This window comes from Rhinichthys klamathensis, unplaced genomic scaffold (genome assembly GCF_029890125.1).
Source record: "Rhinichthys klamathensis goyatoka isolate OS25496 unplaced genomic scaffold, OSU_Roscu_1.1 h1tg000231l_1, whole genome shotgun sequence".
Taxonomy (NCBI): domain Eukaryota; kingdom Metazoa; phylum Chordata; class Actinopteri; order Cypriniformes; family Leuciscidae; genus Rhinichthys; species Rhinichthys klamathensis.
In genome coordinates this window covers 1,487,710-1,509,049 of record NW_026606755.1, presented here as the reverse complement: position 1 = coordinate 1,509,049, position 21,340 = coordinate 1,487,710, and the positions used below count along the sequence as shown (strand labels likewise).

The 21,340-nt window shown below is 37.4% G+C and overlaps 1 protein-coding gene across 2 annotated transcripts in view; it reads left to right on the top strand.

Moving 5' to 3' along the window:
• The first annotated feature begins 4,334 nt into the window (after window positions 1–4,334).
• The window catches only part of slc6a8 (solute carrier family 6 member 8), a 38,743-nt gene continuing 21,737 nt past the window's right edge, over window positions 4,335–21,340 (top strand). For both annotated transcript variants that reach the window (XM_056265284.1, XM_056265283.1), the window contains exon 1: window positions 4,335–5,289. In XM_056265284.1, the coding sequence (XP_056121259.1) occupies window positions 4,998–5,289 (292 nt within the window). In that variant the 5' untranslated portion in view covers window positions 4,335–4,997. The remainder of the gene's footprint in view (window positions 5,290–21,340) is intronic.

Sequence of the window (21,340 nt, the reverse complement as noted above, 5' to 3'; positions counted from 1 at the left end):
CACGCACGTGTGTGGTGGATACTTCATCCGACGGAGCTTCTTTCACAGGCTTGTGACTGCTTTATTATGTACTAGCCAACAGATGGCGCTGTTTTCAACACTGACTCGGATTTTTTAGATCTGCTGTATAGGGAAAGCCTCAGTCCGTTAATGAGGCTTCATTTCCCCCATCCCACAATGACTGACAATGGAACAACTTCTTGTTATTCTTCTGGTTATTTACCTACAACATAGCAGCTAATGAATCAGAAGTTTTGCACATTCACAGAAAATAGCCTACTTCTGCAGTGTAGCCTACTGATAAATAAAGTGGATACATCAAATTAAGCAAAATATTTAATAAACAGACAAATATGGGGTGTGTGTGTTTGGGGGGGGGGGGTTATAGAATATTATGACTGACAGTTTATTTTTCAGTGTGGGCCTTTTAAGTTCTTTAGTTACTTATATTAAAAAGTTACTCTAAAGTATGAATATGCTCCTTTTAGGGGCAAATAAGGATGCTTTCTGATAGTATTTAATATTTTGTATAAATAGAACAAAGTTGTCCCTTTAACAGCACTGCCACAGTGACAAGCTTTTGCACATGTAAAGGAACAATTTTTGTACAGTTTTTCTGAAAGTGAAGAGGATTCTGATATTGTGGTTTGTGCAGTCTACTTAAAGAGGACCTAGTATGCCCTTGAATTACAGTCTTGAATTAGTTTTTTGGGTTTTCATGCTTGAATGTTTGAAAAACCTATATTTGACATGGTTGCAGCCCCTCTCTTCCCAGTCTGTCAGTAACTCTCTGTTCCGGCTGGACCAGTGTGTTGTGATTTGTCAATCGCTTAGAGCATGTTTTGCAAATGTCACATCTCTTAGCATAACTGTGAGTTGCAAAACACTACTAAATGCTGGCACAACTCAACCAGTTCTTGCCCGTTTATACTTGGGCGGGATTTAAATGAGGAATCTTGTGATGTGTACACTCCCGGAAGAAAACTCAAGACTACAATCGAGGTGTTTCAGGGAGTTCAGAAACTGCGCAATGATATAGAGAATAACATGCCTTTGGAGTGACTCCAAAGCAACATGAATGAAGTTGAAAATGTAAAAAAGCATAATAGGTCCTATTTAAATATTGTGGCCAAAATGAACACCCTAGTATGGTATAAAAAAGCTATTTTAAAGTTTACAGAGAGCAAAGCTGTCTAATTTTAACATATGTGGGGTTTGTGTTCAACCTGACGTGTGAGTCAACATGAAAACTGTAAGTTATACTTATGACCAGGGCTGCTTAATTTTACTTCTCCATTTTTTTTTTAAATCTCAGACTTAGTTACAATATAGTGTTTGTTCAGAGTTGTGAAAATTACCATGATGTTGACAGGTCAGATTTGATCAACAATCAAGTGGAAGCAACACTTCGATTCTGTTTGCTGTATTTTTATTAACTAACATTAACAAATATTAAAAAATACTATAACAAATGTTTTGCTCATTGTTAGTTCATGTTAGTTAATACATTAATTAATGTTAACTAATAAACCTTATTGTAAAGTGTTACCAAGTAAATCAACTTGACACATACATTATTGAACTGCAATCATGACATCCCAAGGCTAAAAACTCAACCAAGCCTCATACAATTTCAGGAAATTATTATGCAACCCATATTGTATAGATGTATATTAGTGTTGCCTTGAAGTTTCGCACTAAAACAGTATTGCAGCAACATGCTAAATTGTAAAGCTGTTCATTGTTTGTTCATGTTAGTTCAATACATTAAATAATGTTAACAAACCTTTGATTTTAATAACGTATTAGTAAATGTTGAAATTAATATTAATAAATGCTGAAGAAGTATTGTTCATTATAGTTCATGTTGGTAGTTAATAATGTTAACTAATGAACCTTATTGTAAAGTGTTACCGTTTACTTTATAAATGTGAAATATTTCCCTATCATATGCCCTGGAATCTATGACTGCAACAATGTTGGCTCATTTATGAGGACAAATAGTTCACCTCACAATGTTCACAATTCACTCATCATAGAGATAAGATGAGGAGTTTTCTTCGAACCATCTCAGGGGAACAGCCACATACACTTCGCAGAACGTGCCGCTGTAATTTGCCACATTTTTAGGGTCAATATGATCCAGAGATGTTTACAGTATGACTCACTCCAACTGTACATGTGTGGTTTTCTTAGAACTTGGGTTTCAAGAATCTTATAATCTGTCCAAAAACAAGTTTGTGAAAATTGTAGGCATGTCATTGGACAAATCTGACCTTAGTTTAATTTTATAATCCCACAAGGACAAACTGTTTAAACCTTTAACAGCCTCAGGAAAAACATACTGCACTACTGCACTCAATACCAGCTACTGTCTTTGGTAGAAATAGCCTTTAGAAAAATGACCATGTTCCCACCAAAATACCATAGTAATTCACTAGTTATTGTTATACTGTTAAAGTACAGGCAATTTTTCGACACTTTTTGTTATACTGGTTGAAACTCTTTTCACATCCTGATAGCAATCAATTACAAGTGGTCTAAATATTAAAACATGTGTATATACTGTATCTTCTGTGAAAGTCTCCGGACCAAAAAAATGTTCTTCCAATCAATGCAGTCCGAATGCAACGATGTCCTATACCTGTCTGTCAACATATGTATCTCCGTACCTCCATGGACCCTGCTCGCGTACACATCACACATCATCAGCGCAGTAAGTAAGGTAAGGCAGTGCAGAGTTGTGGACAGACAGTCACAAAGCGCCACAAACAAACAGCAGCCGCCTTTTACAGTTCCTCCTGAAACAAAGCAAAGAGCTTATGCTGCGTTTACACCGTGTTGTAACCATAATTAAGAGATGGCAACTCGTAATGTTCTACCCGGAGCTGTTCACGTCCTCAGACTCGGATTTATGCATGTCAACACTATCAACGGTGAAATGAATCTACAGCAGTGAGGTGGTACAAGCAAGAGCTCTATAAGTTGTTTACGTGTATTATAGTTGTAATGTTATGCTCTTTAAGACTTGAGGTATTAACGCCGTCTCTCATGGCGCTTTGCAGACTCTGCTCTGGCTGTTCATGTGTTTTGAAGGAGGCGGGTTTTGGAGAATGGAAGGGTGGGATCACATGCTTTCAAAGCTAGCTTGCTATTGCTAGCCTCTCCGAAATTGTCTACCCTTCCTTTAATCCATCATAAATTAACATGGATCGCATACAGTGTAAGAAACTTCTAATTACTTATTGTGAATAACAAGTTACCACAGTTTTCTTGCAGTTAACAATAACTGGTAAAATAGATAAAACTGAATGATGTCTACATGTGTGTGTGTGTATTATCGCTCTTGGTAGAGCATGTCAATTCAATGAAAAATCTGCAGTGATTCATGGAAGTTTGTAATTTTCCAGATGGAACAACAGGATCTCATGTGGTCAGACAGAGGCTTATCTACTTTGAAATGCAAAAAAAAAAAAAAAAACCCGATGGGTGTACTTGATGAATAATAGTCCTCACGGCACTACGTGGCATGCTGTGGGTATGTTTGGAATGCCATACCATACACCTACTGACAGACTGCCCGCATGTGCTAAAAAGTCCCTTCCCTGATAAGATGTCTTACTAGTCCCAAAAGACAACCAAAAAAATAAATTTAAAATTAAAATATGTATTTATTTATGTATTTTACAATTAAAATTATATTATTTATATAAGCATTTTTTTATTTAAGGTTGATGGATAAGCATAGTTCATGTGAAATGTAATGGTAAAATAATTCTAAATTCATTTAAATAATACATTGTTTTACAGATTTTTGATGGGGTAATGCTCTTTTTTGCCTCAGCCCCTCAAATCCTAATCTTTATTAAACAGTGTTTGAAAACAAGTTTTATTTTATTTTATCTGTGTTAGGCCTATCTAATTATTTTGATAATTCACTTTTTATTTGCTTATATTTTGTATAATATTTTGTGTGGTTCTCATTTAGATTTTTTTGAAAAGAAAAACTATTTTATATATCAATCTATACATATCTATACGTGTGTATAAGTATTATACATCACATTTTACTGCCCTTGATTTATACTGATTACATTTTTTTTAAATGCGTTGTGTGGCGATCAGGCTGCACTGAAAATCTTCCATAGGCTATTTGATCTCGCGCAGCGCCAGTGAGCTAGAATCGCACTTGCTGTGTAGGCTAGTATGCAGTATACAGTGTGTAGTGTGCGGCGTACGTGAGCTCTCCATTCCCTGTTTTCCTTAAGCGGGACAGAGGGGGAGGGATGAGCTTCAAATGACGTTACCGAGCCCGTTAAAACACCGAGCGGCTTCGCGCGGACGCATCAGACAGTCAGTCAGCACGCAGAGGGACAGCAGCAGCCGCACCTCCTGTAGACACCGAATAGCGTCTCATTTATACATTCTGGGTGTTTAATACCGATGAGAACAATGGTCTGAAGAGATTTAGACGATCAATTCGTGAATGTAATTCCATTACATTCATCTGATCCGCGAGCGCCTAGGGCCGCTTTGGTTTTACCGTCTCCGCAGTCGCCTTCTCTCTGAGAGATTCACGTTCCCATGCGATTCTTCAGACTCACCTTTAAGTGTTTCGTGGATTGTTTTTGAAGGTGCTGTTTTAAATCGGTGTCTTTTTTCTTTTAAAGTCTACTATTTATTTTACAAACGCGCTTTTTGATAAAAACGAACCAACAAAACCGTTGCCAATTTCGCCGAGAAAATCAAACTGCCAACGGAAAAAAATTATTAAAAAAATTCGTTAAGAATAACACAGCTGATTTTATTAAATAAAAGGATAAAGGACCAGATCCTGTGCACCTAAAGAGGAACAAAAGGGACATATTGGTGTAAAAAAAAACTGAAACTGACTTAGTCCAAAAACAATAAGAGATCAAATATTTATTTTTGACTGCTGATTTTTAAGCCCTTCTCGAGTCTCGTGAGGAGGTTGATTTGCTTTGTTTACACGAGAGATGGAGAAATCCTCTCTGGACGCAGACTGCGCCCTGAACATGGTCCTGGTGGAGGAGAAGAAGGGCCATCTCATTCCCAATGGAAACGCGCATCAAGGCGTCAATGGGACCCTCAACGGGGGACCCGTATCAGCGGCCACTGGAGCCATTTCTGCGGTGGAGAAGAGGCAGGGCTACCCTGAGCGAGAGACCTGGACCAGACAGATGGACTTCATCATGTCCTGTGTGGGCTTCGCCGTGGGTCTGGGGAACGTCTGGCGCTTCCCGTACCTGTGCTACAAAAATGGTGGAGGTAAGACTCTCTGCAGCACATTCAGATCCCTTTAGATGAGACGTCACTCTTCTGTGACGTCATTTGCACGGTGGAAGACACCTCCTGTGTGTGTGACCTGACTCATTCATTCATTCATGCACTCAGTGGCTGTACAAAAATGCCCACAATACCTTAAAATGGTAAACTGTGAACACTGTTGTTTCCTGTTTAACGTCCAGTGATTAAATGTTGAGGGCTATTTTGGTGTCATCAATGTTACCATTGTTTGCTAGTCGTCATTATTAAATAAGCGATTAAATAAAGAAATTAATATTGGCAGGCAATATCGGTCTGTCTCTGTTAATAATCTGAATATCAATGTATTAGAAAAAAAAATCAAACCAAATGGCATTTATTTAAAAGAAAATGTTGCCTAGCACAAACACACTTTACCAGCAAAGTTTTGCTTTTAAAGTTGATTAGTGTGGTTTTTAATGATCAATAGATATACTGTTAAAAAAAAAAGGAATACAAATAGCATTATTTGTTTTATTCAGTTTAAATACTACTTGGGGGGCCACTAAGTGACTATACAGAATGAATTAAAGTTTAATGACATTTCAAACTATTTTGTTAAACTGTAGCTATAAGTTTGTTAATGATAATTATAAAGCTGGTGTGTTCGTCAAATGTGTCTGTACACCAGTTCCCCATGACTTAGCCATAGAAAGTAGAAGTGCGCATAGTACGTGCTGGATCGAATGTTTGTAAGATGATCCAGTTTTGCTTTCGTTTCTTCTTTTTTTCACTTTAGACTAGTGTCTGAAATCAGCACTCATTAATATCTGAACACTCTACGTGTACTCTTGTATTTCAGAGTGGCAAATGCAGCTATAAATGGATATTGAAGGTGAAAATGCTCTATGAATGCAATGCATGAAAGCACAAGTAGAGGTCACACATTTCTATGCAACCGTTAGAGGTCACACATGACCTGACAAAAATAGCTTTAAGATCAAATTCAGGGTTTTATCTGACAAATCTAGTCTTAAATTTAAGTATATATAATTGAAAAAAAATAAATGTGTTTTTTTATGTGTGTGTGTGTGTATAAACAATTATATAAATCATTTCATTTAGCTTTAGTGCAATTTTACATCTCTTTATTAAACACAAAGGTGCCTAAGCTCAAAATGCTGTCTAGGTAGTCAGCTTATTAGGCTTTGGGACACAGCCGTTGTCTAATAATAATTAGTTACATTTATATAGCGCTTTTCTCTGCACTCAAAGCGCTTTACATATAGAAGGAGGGAATCTCCTCAACCAACACCAATGTGCATCCTGATCCACCTGGATGATGCGACGGTATTGCGCCAGACCACCACACACACACCACACCAGCTTATTGGTGGACAGGAGACGGAGTGATGAAGACACTCAGTATATACTGTATATGATTTGGGGGCTGTGATTATGGACAGAGGCCAATGGGGAAATTTGGCCAGCATGCCGGGGTTAAACCCCTACTCTATTACGAAGGATATCCTGGGATTTTAATGACCACAGAGAGTCAGGACTTTGGCTTAACGTCTCATCCGAAGGACGGTGCTCTTTGACAGTATAGCGTCCCTATCACTTTACTAGGGTGTTAGGACCCACACAGACCACAGGGTGAGCGCCCCCTACTGGCCTCACTAACACCTCTTCCAGCAGCAACCTGGTTTTCCCAGGAGGAATCCCATTTAGGTACTGACCAGGCTCAACCCTGCTACAGTCTTTGGCTACAGGGTGATAGCTGCTGGCTAATGACGGATTCGAGTAGCATTAGTAGTCATAGTGGGCCTCTCATCATTATCGCCACTGTTTCGCCATTGGCTCTCTTTTTTGCTCTATGAGTCATCTTCTGATGGCTATAGAATGTGAAGGCTAAGTCTGCGTAACACTTTAAGACCCCATTAGAAAGAGATCCATTGTGTTTGCCTGAATGACGAAGCTGTCTCCCCGTGTCCCCAGCGCTCTGGATGCCGTCCAGCATTTGCTGAATGAATGGCCATACTTTTTTGTCTTGATGTATGGGGATTTGGAGTGTAATGGTTTAAATTACTCACGGTTCAGTTTTTATCACGGTTTCGGTACGGTTCGGTATGTGTTATGGGAAAAATAAGAACAAATGATTCAAATACAAGCAACAGCAAAAGTTTTCAGGTACAGAAAATGTATAATGTGATCAAACGTAAAACAACATATAATCTTCACTGTAGAAAATAAATAAAGATTAATCATTATAAAAGTTACAAAAGCTATTCAGTGAAGAGCAGTGAGTGGTTTCCTTGTCTTTTGTTGTTTGATTAACATTAAAAACACGTTTCGGATGAGGGCGCGTACACAATCTTCTCATAGAACGCTCAAGTTCTTTATGCGCTTGAATGTTTAAATTGGCAAGGCTTAAATTAGTTTAGTTTAAACACAAATAGCAATGTGTGCTGTTCAGATCTCAGCTGCTCTATGACAGCAAGCTTCCAAATGTTCTTTTCACTGTGAATTCAAATGAGTCTACAATGTTTAAAGTCCAAAGGCATCATGAACTTGACAGTATTTTCTCTCTCGTGGCAGTGTCAAAGAAGCCAGAGAAATCCAGAGTCTCAATTGTTGTAATTGTTGTATGCAATGGTGTGACTCATTGGCTAAAAAAGAAAGCAAAACACAAAATAAATACTGTAAAGATATCGCGATATATCGTTACCGTGAATTATTTTGGCCACGATAACCGCGATGTGAAAAATCTGATATTGTGACAGCCCTAGTTGAGTTGTGTTAGTAGTGTGTTGAAACTCATGGTGGTGGTAAGGGTGTGACTTTTCCGAAGCATGATCAAAACGGTTGACCAATCACAACACACTGGTCCAGCCGACCAATCAGAGTACACTACGCTTTTCAGAAGGAGTGGCTTCATAGAGACAGGAACTAAACAGAGCGATACTGACAGACTGGGAAGAGAGTGCTGCAAAAAAAGTAAAAAGTGTGAAAAATAATGTTTTTTGAACAGTCAAGCATGAAAACCTATTCTAGTAGACCCTAAAAACAAAATCAAGACTTTATAAAAGAGCATAATATTTCCTCTTTAATGAAAAATTACCTTTATTAAAGATGAAGCCGTGGATCATTTGCACATCATTAGCCTCATTGTCGAATCCTGATTACATTACAGTATACACATATAGTTGCAAATCACTTTACAGAATAACTTGCTTAACAGCGGCATCCTCGTTAGATCTTAATTAGAGAGAATGATGAGAAATGACAAACAGAATGAATATAATGCTAATCTGAATAGTCTCCCACTATCCTTGGGAAAATTCCAGTATTGTCCTATTCACTTATAGAATTAAAAACATCTTGTCGAGATGTATAACGTTACGCTGAATATGTGAACTGTTGCAATGTTCATGTCTAAAAGCAGTGTTTGTCTTTGGCACTGCCCTGAATCCCTGTTGTGAGCGAAATGTCAAGACTAGGTCAATGTTGTGTTAGCACTTGGGTTGCAATTCTATTTGGTCTTGACGGATAACTTGATTTCATTGTCTTCTGGTTATTTAGATAGAGAAGATGTCAGTGTGTTTTGGATCTGAAATCTCCACCACCTGTGGTAGAGGGGAAAGGTGATGGAAACCGACTGCTGGGAACATTTCACGAAGACCATCAATTCTTCCCAAAACAATAAGTGATTCAAATCAGACGTGCCAGCTTGAGAAATATGAGATGCATGAGTGTCTAGAGAGAATTGGCTGACTCTTAGAGTACTTCATGCTCAAATACTTTCTTTACCCCCAACAAGGATCTCTAAGGTAACAGAATTAGAGTGTCCTGGTACAGGTTTCCAAACACAATGTGTCGTCTTTGTCTGTAAAACTGAAAGGATCTTGAATTGTTATGCCAAATCAAATCAGACCTCTCAAAGACCAAAAAGGTCCTGCTGGCAAAAGGAGAGTAAATACGGATCATGTCACACATTCTTTTACTCAGTGTTCACAGGTTGAGTCTGTGAGATACTTGTGATATTTACTTTCCTCACTCTCTGAAGACAAATTTAGCCACAGGTCAAATTCAAACCCATGAAATCTTTTAAGTTTGTTCTTTCGTATATATAAAAAAAATAGCTCACCCAAAAAGTAAAAATGATTATTTACTGTTATTAACCTGTATCACTGGAAGGAGATGTCCAAGTTTCTCTTTTTCATACAATGAAAGTGAATGGTGACCACGACCCGGCAAGACTTTTAAGGCCAGATTTCCATAAAAAAATTACTTGCATTTCAGTCTGTTCCTCACAAAAAAAATTTTTGGTAAGACTTTACAATACTGTTTCATTAGTTAACATTAGTTAACTACTTTAGTTAACATGAACTAAGAATGAACAATACTTCTACAGCATTTATTAACCTTAGTTAATTTCAAATTTTTCTAATACATTACTAAAATCAAATGTTGCATTGTTAGCATTAGTTAATGCACTGGGAACAAACAATGAACAGTTTAATTTTATTAACAAATGTTAACAAAGATTAATAAATATTGTAACAAATGTATTGCTCATTGTTGGGTAATGTTCGTTAATACCTTAAATAATGTTAACAAATGAGACCTTATTGGAAAGTGTTACCAAAAAATATGTACATATGACTTTGGAAGACTTGAAACAGAGTTTTATATACTACTTTTATGATCCTTTTATGAATTTGTATGCATTTTATCTCTGAGATCTACTTTCATTGGAATAAATCCACTTTGACATTCTACTTTACCCCCCATTTTGTGCTCCATGCAAGATAGTGTTTTTTTTTTAGTTTTAGTAATTTAATTATGTGCTTTCGACATTTTTATGACTTTTTAAATATTTTTTATTTATCTGTATTTTATTTTGATTTCAGTTTTAGTAATTTTAGTACTTCAACTTATTATATTTCAATTAGGCTAGTTGCCAAGGTGACATTTTACTTTTTTAATCTAATATTTATATTTCCATTAAGGAAAATGCTTTATTTTTAGTTAAGAATAAGAACACTGATGCAAGAAACAAAGTCATACAGATTTGGAACGACTTAAGGATGTGTAAATAGTACATTTTCATTGTTGGGTGAACACTTAATTTAATATATCGGGTTGATTGCTAAAGCCTCAAAGACAGTGTTTCTCTGCGTCCCTCCATAACTTCAGTTGTTTGTATCTAGAGACTTTGCAGTTTTGATACAGTGTTGCTAATCCGTTTCTAGCCAAATCACTCGTGAGCTAATTTAATTCCCATGGACCTCACAAGAGATTTCTCCGCACCTGTAGTGAAGGTCTGCTAATTTTTTTTTAATTCCCCGTAGAGAACTCAGAATATATTAAAACAGTTTTAAGTTCTTGATGTGAACCACTTAAAATTTAAGAGACCCTCTGTTGAGTTAATCTGTAGGTCAAATCTCTTATACTTGTGAATGTTTGCAGTTTGTTGCCGTAACAATTTAAGATTATGTTATTTCATAGCAAACATCCTCATACTGTACTGCAAGATTTTATGGTAGAGGTCATAGGTCACAGTAGCTGCCTTATCTGTTTCTTTATACAGCTCTGCTGTTCACTCTTCTGTCTGTGCTGCTATCTAAGGTCACAAATCTTTCATTGAGCTGTTCAGATTGACACTGTGGTGTCGCTAACTCGTATACAGAATGTACATGTGAGATGCAGACACAGTCCAGTCTTTCTGTTGCCAGGTTACAGCATTATCATTCTGTATCAGAGTTAAGAGAGGCCAAGCTGAACAGAATGGTGGCCACATAGTAGATTTATGATCTCTGCAGTAAAGCCCTTTACCTGTCCTTGGCTGCTGGGTCTGTAATACGGCATCACGGCCATTCTAAAATCTCCCCGATCTGACAGTCTTTAATAACAATCTGGCATTGTGATTGTGCTTCAGCACACAAACAAAGCAGATTGTTTTATCTTCCTGGTATTAAAAAAAAATTGAGGAAATGTCATGTTTTAAGAACCGAAATTGTTTGCATATATGCATTGCATTAAATTTGACCTGCTTTCCATTTATATATATATATATATATATATATTAGGGCTGGGCAAGTTAACGCGTTATTATCGCGTTAACGCATTTATTAATTAATGCCGACAAATTTTTTATCGCACGTTAACGCAGTTTTTTTTTTTTGGAAGTCCGTTGCACACTGGCTCTGAATAGGACATAGGCCTACAGTCAAACCATGGATCACAGGAGGGGTGGGATGTTGGTCAGCCAGCAAATAACCCACCCAAACCAGCAGTGGAGAGAGGCTTTGGCAGGTTCTCTCAGGTGAACAGAAAGGGAGACAGCGCTCCGCAAGTGAATGACAGGCGCTCTATGGATAGTAACCATAGCAACGGCTTCTGTGCGCAACGCAGCTGTAGTCTTTTTAACTTAAATTAAAATTATACATAACTTTACCTGATGTGCCTGCGTGTAGTTTAGCGGGGATGCTCTGCAATGTGAATTCCCTTCTGTTGATGTCCTGATAACTATTTTAATATTGGAAACTCAAACAGCGAGCCGAGGATCAGTCTCTCTTCCAATGGTTTGTACTGCGCGTCGTGTACAAAAAGTTTCACAGAACGCACCCGCTTGTCGCTGCACCTTGTGCTCGACCAATTCACTTCACTCTAAAAGGCTGATTTATACTTCTGTGTCGGACTTACGCTATACACTACGCGTTGGTTGGTTTTACTTCTGCGTCGTTGTCCGCGTTGACGCGCAATTACACATGCAGAGGGAGCATGTGAAACCCGTGGAGCGGTTCTAGCAATCAGCGCTTGCGGTGCGCGTAGAATTGACGCGTCGTTACATTTTTGGAGAGGTGCACGTCAGGGTACGACGTAAGTTCGACGCAGAAGTATAAATTGGGCTTTACCTCTGTTTAATGCAATCTTAGTGTACGTGGGAAACCATGGCATGATCAAACCTAAGCTACTATCAGAGAAGTAACGTTGGTCGACTTATATCTCATGACCTCTGACTACATAGACTGTTTCTGCTGCTAAAAGACACCTGTTGATACCTGTTAAGAAAAAAACAAGAAAACTGGACTCGTTTTAACAAGCTAGATAAAAGGTAATGCCCTGGCAGTGGCAAATAGCTTTGTTTTAATATTTGATTTGATTACATTAATGTTTAAGTTGAGATTTACAATAAATATTTTATTGCTGTGTAAAGGGAATACTGCTGGTAAAAGCACCTTATTTGTTTAAAGTTTTTGCAAACCACATGTTATTACACTTTTGTGTATATAGCAGTACATTTAAATCAAAAGTGAGTAATACACTACTTTAGAATTCATTATTAAAGTTTGCGCGTAACAATGCGATTAATCGCGATTAATCGCAGGAAAATCATGCGATTAATCGCGATTAAAATTTTGTATCGTTGCCCAGCACTAATATATATATAATATATTAGGGGTGTGAATCGTCACTGGTCTCACGATTCAAGGACCATTTAGAACAAACCCTAGTAAATACTAACAGTGCATGAAACTGTCAAGTGTACGTAAGTTACAATAACCAGGGTTTCCGCGGGGTCTTAAAAAGTCTAAAAAAAGTCTAAAATTTCAAAATCACAATTTAAGGCCTTAAAAAGTCTTAAATTTGCTGAAGTATTGTGTTCTAGGTCTTAAATCGTTTTAAACAGGTCTTAATTTTCCTTACGTCCATGTAAATCTCATTGAAATGCTCCCGCAGCGCTTTGGGATGTTTTTTTTTTAGTCCGTGGTGTTGTAGTTCCTTATTTCGCTAGTCCAAATATAATTTGCTGTATTACGACTACAAAATAGACCAACATGCAACAGCCAACAGCTTTCGTGTTATTGGGACGCGTGTCAGATACCACAGACAGATGTAAAACGGATTTTATTCAGCTATGGGGAAGTGCAAGTTTAGCGATACTTGGCTTGAAAAATCTGAATTTCGTGCTTGGTTAAAGCCAGTTGCAAACAACGTATTTGAAGCCTACTGCTTCTTATGCAAGAAAGCTATTAAATTGGGAACGTTGGGTGTACGGGCGCTGGAGTCACATGCAAAAAGTGATAAACATCTAACTGCTGTGAAGGGTCTCCATCAAACGACAGTCTTGTTCTTCCAAGTATCTGGCGGCTCCAGCACTTCTTCTACACTGCCTAGGCGAGGCCCACACAGTAGCTATGCAACTCCCGCAATCGACCTCCGTGTTGCTTTTGAATCAGAGCCAACACTAAAAGCGGAGGTGCACTGGGTTCTCCACACGGTGACAAGACACCAGTCCTACAGTGCGAATGAGGAAATCGGGGAATAGTTTCAAACGATGTTTCCGGACTCTGACATAGCTAAATCCTTCAGGTGCGGGAAAGATAAAATGACCTACATTATGCGCTTTGGAATAGCGGATTTTATGAAAACAGAACTAATTTCCAAAATCACGGGACCGTTCGTGCTGATGTTCGACGAAAATACTATGTTCAGTTTGAATAAATTAAATTACTTTGCAAGTAATTTTGAGACGCGTTTCCTTTGTACGTTATTTTTTATGTCGAGATATAGGTCTTAAATTTCATTCATACTGGTCTTAAAAAGGTCTTAAAAAGTCTTAAATTTGACTTTGTGAAACATGCAGAAACCCTGAATAACGCTTACAACACACTCGCACGAACACAATCGCACTCAACCTGCGCACACTTTCACGCACACACATACAGCCTCGTACATAAACACGCACACGCTCGCAGCATTGGACGCACGCGCACGCACACACTCAAACTCACACGCTGTAAATTTTAAAATAGTGGGTGCATTTTTTATTACTCGCTTTTGTGTTTCGCCTCCCTCCGCCATTTTACGCTTGCGCGAGTAGCGAGTATATGGTTAATGACATCAGAGAAACGTCAGTAGGCTATAAGCGATTATGGTCTGTGACTATCGATGCAGAATCGTCCACGTCGCGATAATTTTAAAATGCATCGATAATATATATATACATATATATGTTTAAGATATAGATTCTAATATATAATAAGGTCATGTTATTTAGCTGCAGCAATATCTGGATGCCTTTGTCCATATATGGGTTTTTCTGGAAAGTCATAAGTTTTATTACTCCTGTGAATCTCACTTATGGACTTTCTGTGCGAGGGCGCCTAGTATGAATGAAACATAAATTACATGTGAGCATTATGGAACACATCTCACATCGCCCTATTTATTGGTTTATTTATGTGTCATAATCATATGTGTACAACTCATTTTTAAATATCATGATTATCGCCAAACCCCTAATTAATAATTTTTTTAATATCACGATGATCATCAATACCAGTAAAACTTTGGCAAAATGTAATTTCCAACATTTCCAAGCCTACAAAGTGGATTAGTTTCAAATTCCTATATTGCAAATGACACTTAAAAATGTGCATTGTTTCAATGTGTCTGTTTCTCAATGGTTAGGCATGAGAAGGCCAGTGATGCCAGCACAGCAGGACATGTTGGCGTCTTGCCTGACTGACATCATTTCCTCTCTCCACATGGACAGGCGATTAAGAATAGCGTCTTTTAATCTTTTAATCCCCTTTTTCTGACTGGGGCCTAACCGTGGGTGCTGTAGGGTTCAGTTGTTGTGTATTAGATTCTCCGTAAATCCATCTTCCTGTTTATTTAATTATGCTGAAAATTTTGTTGTTGCGCTTAGTAGTTTTAATAGTCTAGTTGCAATATTCTTGTTTTAGAGCATTTAATAGGGATTCTTGCTGAGCACCATTACTACTGCTAATACTTACAGTTAGGGATTTTAACCCACTTTGGTATCACTTTACTTGAAGGGGTGTGCATAAGACTAACATGACACCTTCATTATCATGACATGACACATGTTATGAATATGAAGGAAGTTTTATGCATGTTTGTGACAACTGTCATTAAGTGTCATTCGCTCAATTATGACATTTTTAATGCAAATATGACATTGTTTGAGATGTCTTTGTTATGACACCTTTTCATAAACCAATACATCATAACCTGTCAGTGTCTTTGTCATGACAACTTGACATTACTAAGACAACACAACCTGTCATAAACATGACATAAGAGATTAATTATCAAACTTAAGAAACCACTTAGCTTTATTGGTTAACATTACATTAAACTGTCAGGTGGTTGGTTTTGACATTGGCTGTCATGAAGCTATTATAACATTTTAATGACAAATTCAATTTGTACCACTGTAGTTGAGGTCACGAAAAATATTCATGACACAGTTATAATGGCCTTATGACAGCCAATGTCAAAACCAACCACATGACAGTTTAACTTAATTTAATGTCAAGTTGTCATGACAAAGACACTGACAGGTTATGATGTTATGGTTTATGTCAAGGTGTCATAACAAAGACATCTTAAACAATGTCATATTTGCATTCAAAATGTCATTATTGAGCGAAAGACACTTAGGGCCCTATTTTAACGATCTGAAACGCAAGTGTCAAAGCGCAAAACGCAAGTAACTTTGTGGGCGGATCCCAGCGCTGTTGCTATGTTCCCGGAGGGATAAATGCCTCTTGCGCCAGGCGCAAATCTAAAAGGGGTTGGTCTGAAGTAGCTTCATTATTCATAGGTGTGGTTTGGGCGTAACGTGAAATAAACCAATCAGAGCGTCATCTCACATTCCCTTTAAGAGCATGCGCGCTTGTTCTAAAGCGGATTCCTATTATAACGGCGGATTTGCCTGGCGCGCGCCAGGAGTGGTTCACAGCCGAGGAGAGCAACGTTCTCGTCAGGGCCGTAAAACACAGAGAAGTGACATTGGGGATGGAGAAACCCACCCAAATTAACTTCTGTTAAACAGGCGTATAATTTGGGTAAATGTGTAAGCTACATGTATGCTTTTATAATAAATTATCTATCTATCTATCTATCTATCTATCTATCTATCTATCTATCTATCTATCGTAATAATGTATGATTTGCAAAAATGAAAACTGCTGCTTAGATGAGAGAATCAAAGTGTATGCGCGTTGTGCACACGCTACATTGATTATGGCCAAGCATGCGCCCTTAAAATAGCATAATGAACAACGCGCAACGCGCCACTGACTTTAGACTACTTTTTTTCTGGTCAGTGGCGCAATTGTTTTATAGAACAGCAAAATAGCATGAGGGCAAGTTTGCGCCGGAACACGCCTCCTCTTTGCGCTAAACCGCCCCGGGGAGCGCAAGTGTATTTCTTAGTTAACCGACGTGTGTCTGTGGAGGGAAAATTCCGCTTTGCGCGGGTGCAAAATAGGAATGATACATGCGTCAGTGTACAAAGTCATTTGCGTCAGGTGCAAGATAGGGCCCTTAATGACAGTTGTCACAAACATGCATAAACCCTAGTTCATATTCATGACATATGTCATGTCATGGTTATGAAGGTGTCATGTCAGTCTTATGTACACCCCACCCCTTCAAGTAAAGTGTTACCTAAACTTTGAATAAAGTATGAAACCTTAAGTATGAAGCATAAAAATTTGCATAAGGACATGATTAATACCTCAAATCACGCAAAACTACGTACATTTTCATCTTATTTTTCCCAAACATGAGCCAAACCTTGCATGTTCTTTTATTATTCAAGTATGATCATGTCAGTTTGTAAAATTGTTGTTGTTGTAGTAGGCTATCTTAAACAAGATGATAAAACCATCAAAATTGGTTTGAGTTTCAGGGCTGAGAAAGAATATATGAATAAGAATATTATATTATAACATTGCTAACATTGTTCAAAGAAATACTAGCCTAAATCATAATAATAAGCCTTTAACCTGTTAAGCTTCAAGCCCACTTTTGAAAAATCCCCAGAAATCACATACCCAAACTGAAACAGATACAGTTCATGAACCCTTTGCACTAAAAGCACAAGTATGATCTCATTTGAAAGCTGACACCTGGTTGTTTATTGTAAATGTAGAATGAATTATTGTCATAATGAAAAAAACAATTTTAAATAGCTTCAAAGTTTTGTAAAGTTATTAGAAATTTATTTTTATGAAACATCTTTATGAAAATAAAATGGAAGTTGGCCCTGGAGCAATCTAGAAATGCACTGCAGCTAAAGCCACATGTCTGACCATTTTATATTTAAAATCTGAAAATGATAAGTATAAAACTCTGTATTTAGTTAAATGTTTTTCAAGATCATGTCAAATTACTTTATTTTGATTAGACTCTATTAGCAAACTGATGTTTAGTCATCCTCTGAGTCATCTATTCAGTCTATTGTCTCTATTGTTTTGTGGTGCCCCATTCAGTGTCAGTCTCCCCTGTACACATTCACACCTCTCCAGACTGGTTATTATGGATCTAAATATGCATTTCTTTTGTCTGCATTATAGCTACTAACGACTGGCTATTCACAGGCTATTCATAGGGTTTCAAACCCTAATTTCTTTTATCAAAATTCTCACTAAATATTTGAAACTGGTATCAAATGCACTGAAACATTTCAGTAAGCATTCCTATTTAGAAAAAAATCATAAAACAATAACTGCTCGTGGCAGGTGCGCCTGGGCTCGCTAGCATGTTAGCTTAGCACACCATCAATACACGACCATTTATGAGATTAAAATTATGTTTGTGCTCCAAACTTACTATATAACGCAAGTCTAGTGTTTTAAATAATCTTCTGTGATCTAACTTGGCTTCATATTAAAAAAAAATCCGACAGAAAATGTATTATTTAGTGTTCTGAACGATGATGAAATCTATATCGATTAGCATTACATTATAAATATAATCTATTATTATGAAATACCTGGCATGGCTTGAAGAACACAGGTAACTCAAATATCATTGCAATCATGTTTATTGTTTTCAAAACATCTTTATCTGCATGTTACAGCGATCTCTGTCAGCTACTTTCTGTATCACTCAGTGACGTCCTGGAATGTCACATGACTATGGGTCTTCTTCATGATCCATATATGGACTTTTATTGGACATAATAGCGCCCCCATGCCATTGGTATGAATGGAAAACACAGCACATCTCAGTAAGAAGCGATCATAACTTACATCGACGCATTTGGGTATAAATTCAATAAATATTATTCCTGTCTATAGAAATATGATGTGAATCTATGAGAATATATCAATATTTCTCCACATCTGCACATTGTTGAGCTAAAAGCCCTCAGGGACGTTGTTTTGTGAATCGCTGTCATGACGACAGCACGGAGTGTTTTTTATGAATGGACCAGCTGACGCTCATAATTCATATTAAAGGTATCGACTCATTGTTTTCATTTCATAACTCCTGACACAAATTAAGACATAACTGTCACTATAAGTTTCTCAGAATACAATAGTGGTCAAATACTGAATCTTGAGGCTTATATCTTTTTAATGATGTATAGTTTGTCAAGGTATAACATTAAATCTGATAGTATATTTGAACTAAATAAAAAAAAAAACGCTTCAGTGCGCCGACGCTCTGGAGACGGTTAAGAGGTTAAAATATAAATTAAGTTCTCAAGCGCACTCATAAAGCTTGTATACTGAACTGATAGAGTCAGTCTGTGCTGAATTTGAATGCTTCTCACTAGATCTCGCAGTAATGTCAAACGCTTTCTCACTGGATCTCTCAGCACTGTTAAGTAACGTTGTTGTGTGACGAGATCGCACCGCTCTCTCTAATATTTGTCCGATCTGATAAACTGTCTGCGCTGCGCAGCTCAAACGAGAACGCGTGCTTTCGTTTTGTTTGCAGTTTGATGTTTTTCATATGCAACAGAAATGGCAGCTATATACAGTATCTCTAGTCTATATAGATCATTCGGCAGCCCTAAAAAATGTTTAAGTAACATGAAGATTGATCTTATCAGAGAGCGCACTTGATTCTCAAGTTTTCCTTGTCAGTATGTAGGTGCAAGTGAGAGTCTTTACCAAAAAGCCAAAAAGGGACTAAAATTAATAATGTACTTATTAATCCAACATACTACATTTCTAGAATAGTGTTTTTCTTATTCGAATGCATGTGGTTCTAGCTAGCCGACAATACATACTGATGCTGGAGACAAGTTGATTTTCACCTGGTAATACATGCAAACAATATCATTGGCTTCTGAGTGGAGTGAGCCATATGTGTTGACAGAGTGTCCATATCCATCTGTTCTGTAAGGGGGAGGTGTGAGAACCTATATTTATAGCCTCCCCTCATTACCCAAGAATCCAATCAGTTCTGCCTGTGTTTTAAGGGCTGCTCGTTAGAAGGGAGTGAAAGCTCTTCCTGGGTGTGCTTTACAGGATGATGTGAACTTCTCAGCGGGGCTTCACATGGCAATTTCGCTAACTGGCAAACAGGTTTCAGCACTGTTGCGATCGCTAACTCTCAATGCATTTTTAGCCTATACAGAATAGAAAGCTTAACATATTTTCTCCACACCTGGTGGGTGTCTAACTGTGAGCTAGTGGGAGTTAAGTAAGGGATAATATACTGTCAGTGTACAGTCATTATCGCAAAATACTCCGGCAGGGTTTATTTTATGATAGCGAGCAGCTAACCCTACACTGTAAAAATATTATATCATCAGTAATTATGACAACAAATGTTTTTACATAGCTTCAACTCATCAAAATAAGTTACACAATGTTCAACTTTTTTCTAAGTTATACAAGAATCAACAATTTTTTTTAAGTCAGTTTAATGTAATTTAAGTTTAAATGACTTAAACATTCAAGTTGATTGTGCGTAAAAATTTAAGGCAGCAACTTTTTTTAAGTGTATGTGGCTACTCAGCAAATAAATAAATGGACATGAAATGTTGATTATAATTTATTAGCTTTTTATTATTTTTATTAGCTTTTTATTATTTTAAAATTAAATGAGGTCCCTCTCCTCCCCTGCACCGTCCATCATCTCCCGTGTTTCCTCTCCATCATGTACATCTCTGTTGGTGGCGTTGTTTGTGAAAATGTACATGTCAATTTTCGTCTACTAACTATCATCGCTTGGATTACAACTTCACATGCCTGCACGTTGAATGTGATTTTTCTCCAATGAGTGGGAGGAGGGGGCGGGATGTGGGAGGATGAATTACACTACAGCACTTTTATTATTGTGCTGATTGGCTATACCTGAGCGGACAGTGTCAATCAATGTATTGGAGAAAACAGTGACCATAAATGTAAAGAAACAAAGTTTATGGTAAATTCGTTATGAAGAAACGAATAAGCCCCAAAAAAAACATGGTTCGTGATTTTTATTTAACAAGATTTAGCAAAAAAAAGAAGCCCAAAGTCACGTATCATAAGCAGACTTGGCAACTCCGATCACAATCTCAAAAGTTTGGGGTCAATAAGATTACTTTTTTTCTTTTTTTAAAAGAAATGAATACTTTTATTCATCAAGGGTGCATTAAATTGATCAAAAGTGACAGTAAAGACATTTATCATTTTATGATTTCACAAAATAAGATTTTTTTTTTATATATATATATATATAATTTAGTGTGATTACAAAAAGTTTTACAGTTAACATTGTTGGGGGGGGGGGGGGGGGTGTTCGCGATTGATTTTTGATTAGTGACGCACCAGGTAATACCCACATCAGTTCTAAATAATAACACAAACAATTCTAACATTCTAAACATGAGATCTCAAGCAGAAAATGCTACATCAAAATGACGATTATCAGTTAGTATTACATTTTGGGAAGATGTCAATCCCAATGTGGGATTATTTACCACTCTGTACCTCTGGTGTACCTACTTCCTCTTGAATTAAATCAGTAGTCACCGTTAGGAATGGAACCCTTGGTCTTATGCATTGGAAGAGAAAGAGCTGAAAAGATTCCTCACTTTTCTGAGAGCATTATATTGAGCACACGCTGATTCAGAGTCAGGTGCTCTATGCGCACGACGTCAGCCACTGCAGTACGCTGTGTGTGTGAGTCACACTTGTTTTATTCCGCTGTAGCTGTGTACGTGTCCACGCATTGACACGCAGTCACATTCTCATGCATCATCCGCTCACGGGGCATTGCCATGGTGTTCTCTTTTGTTTGCAAATCA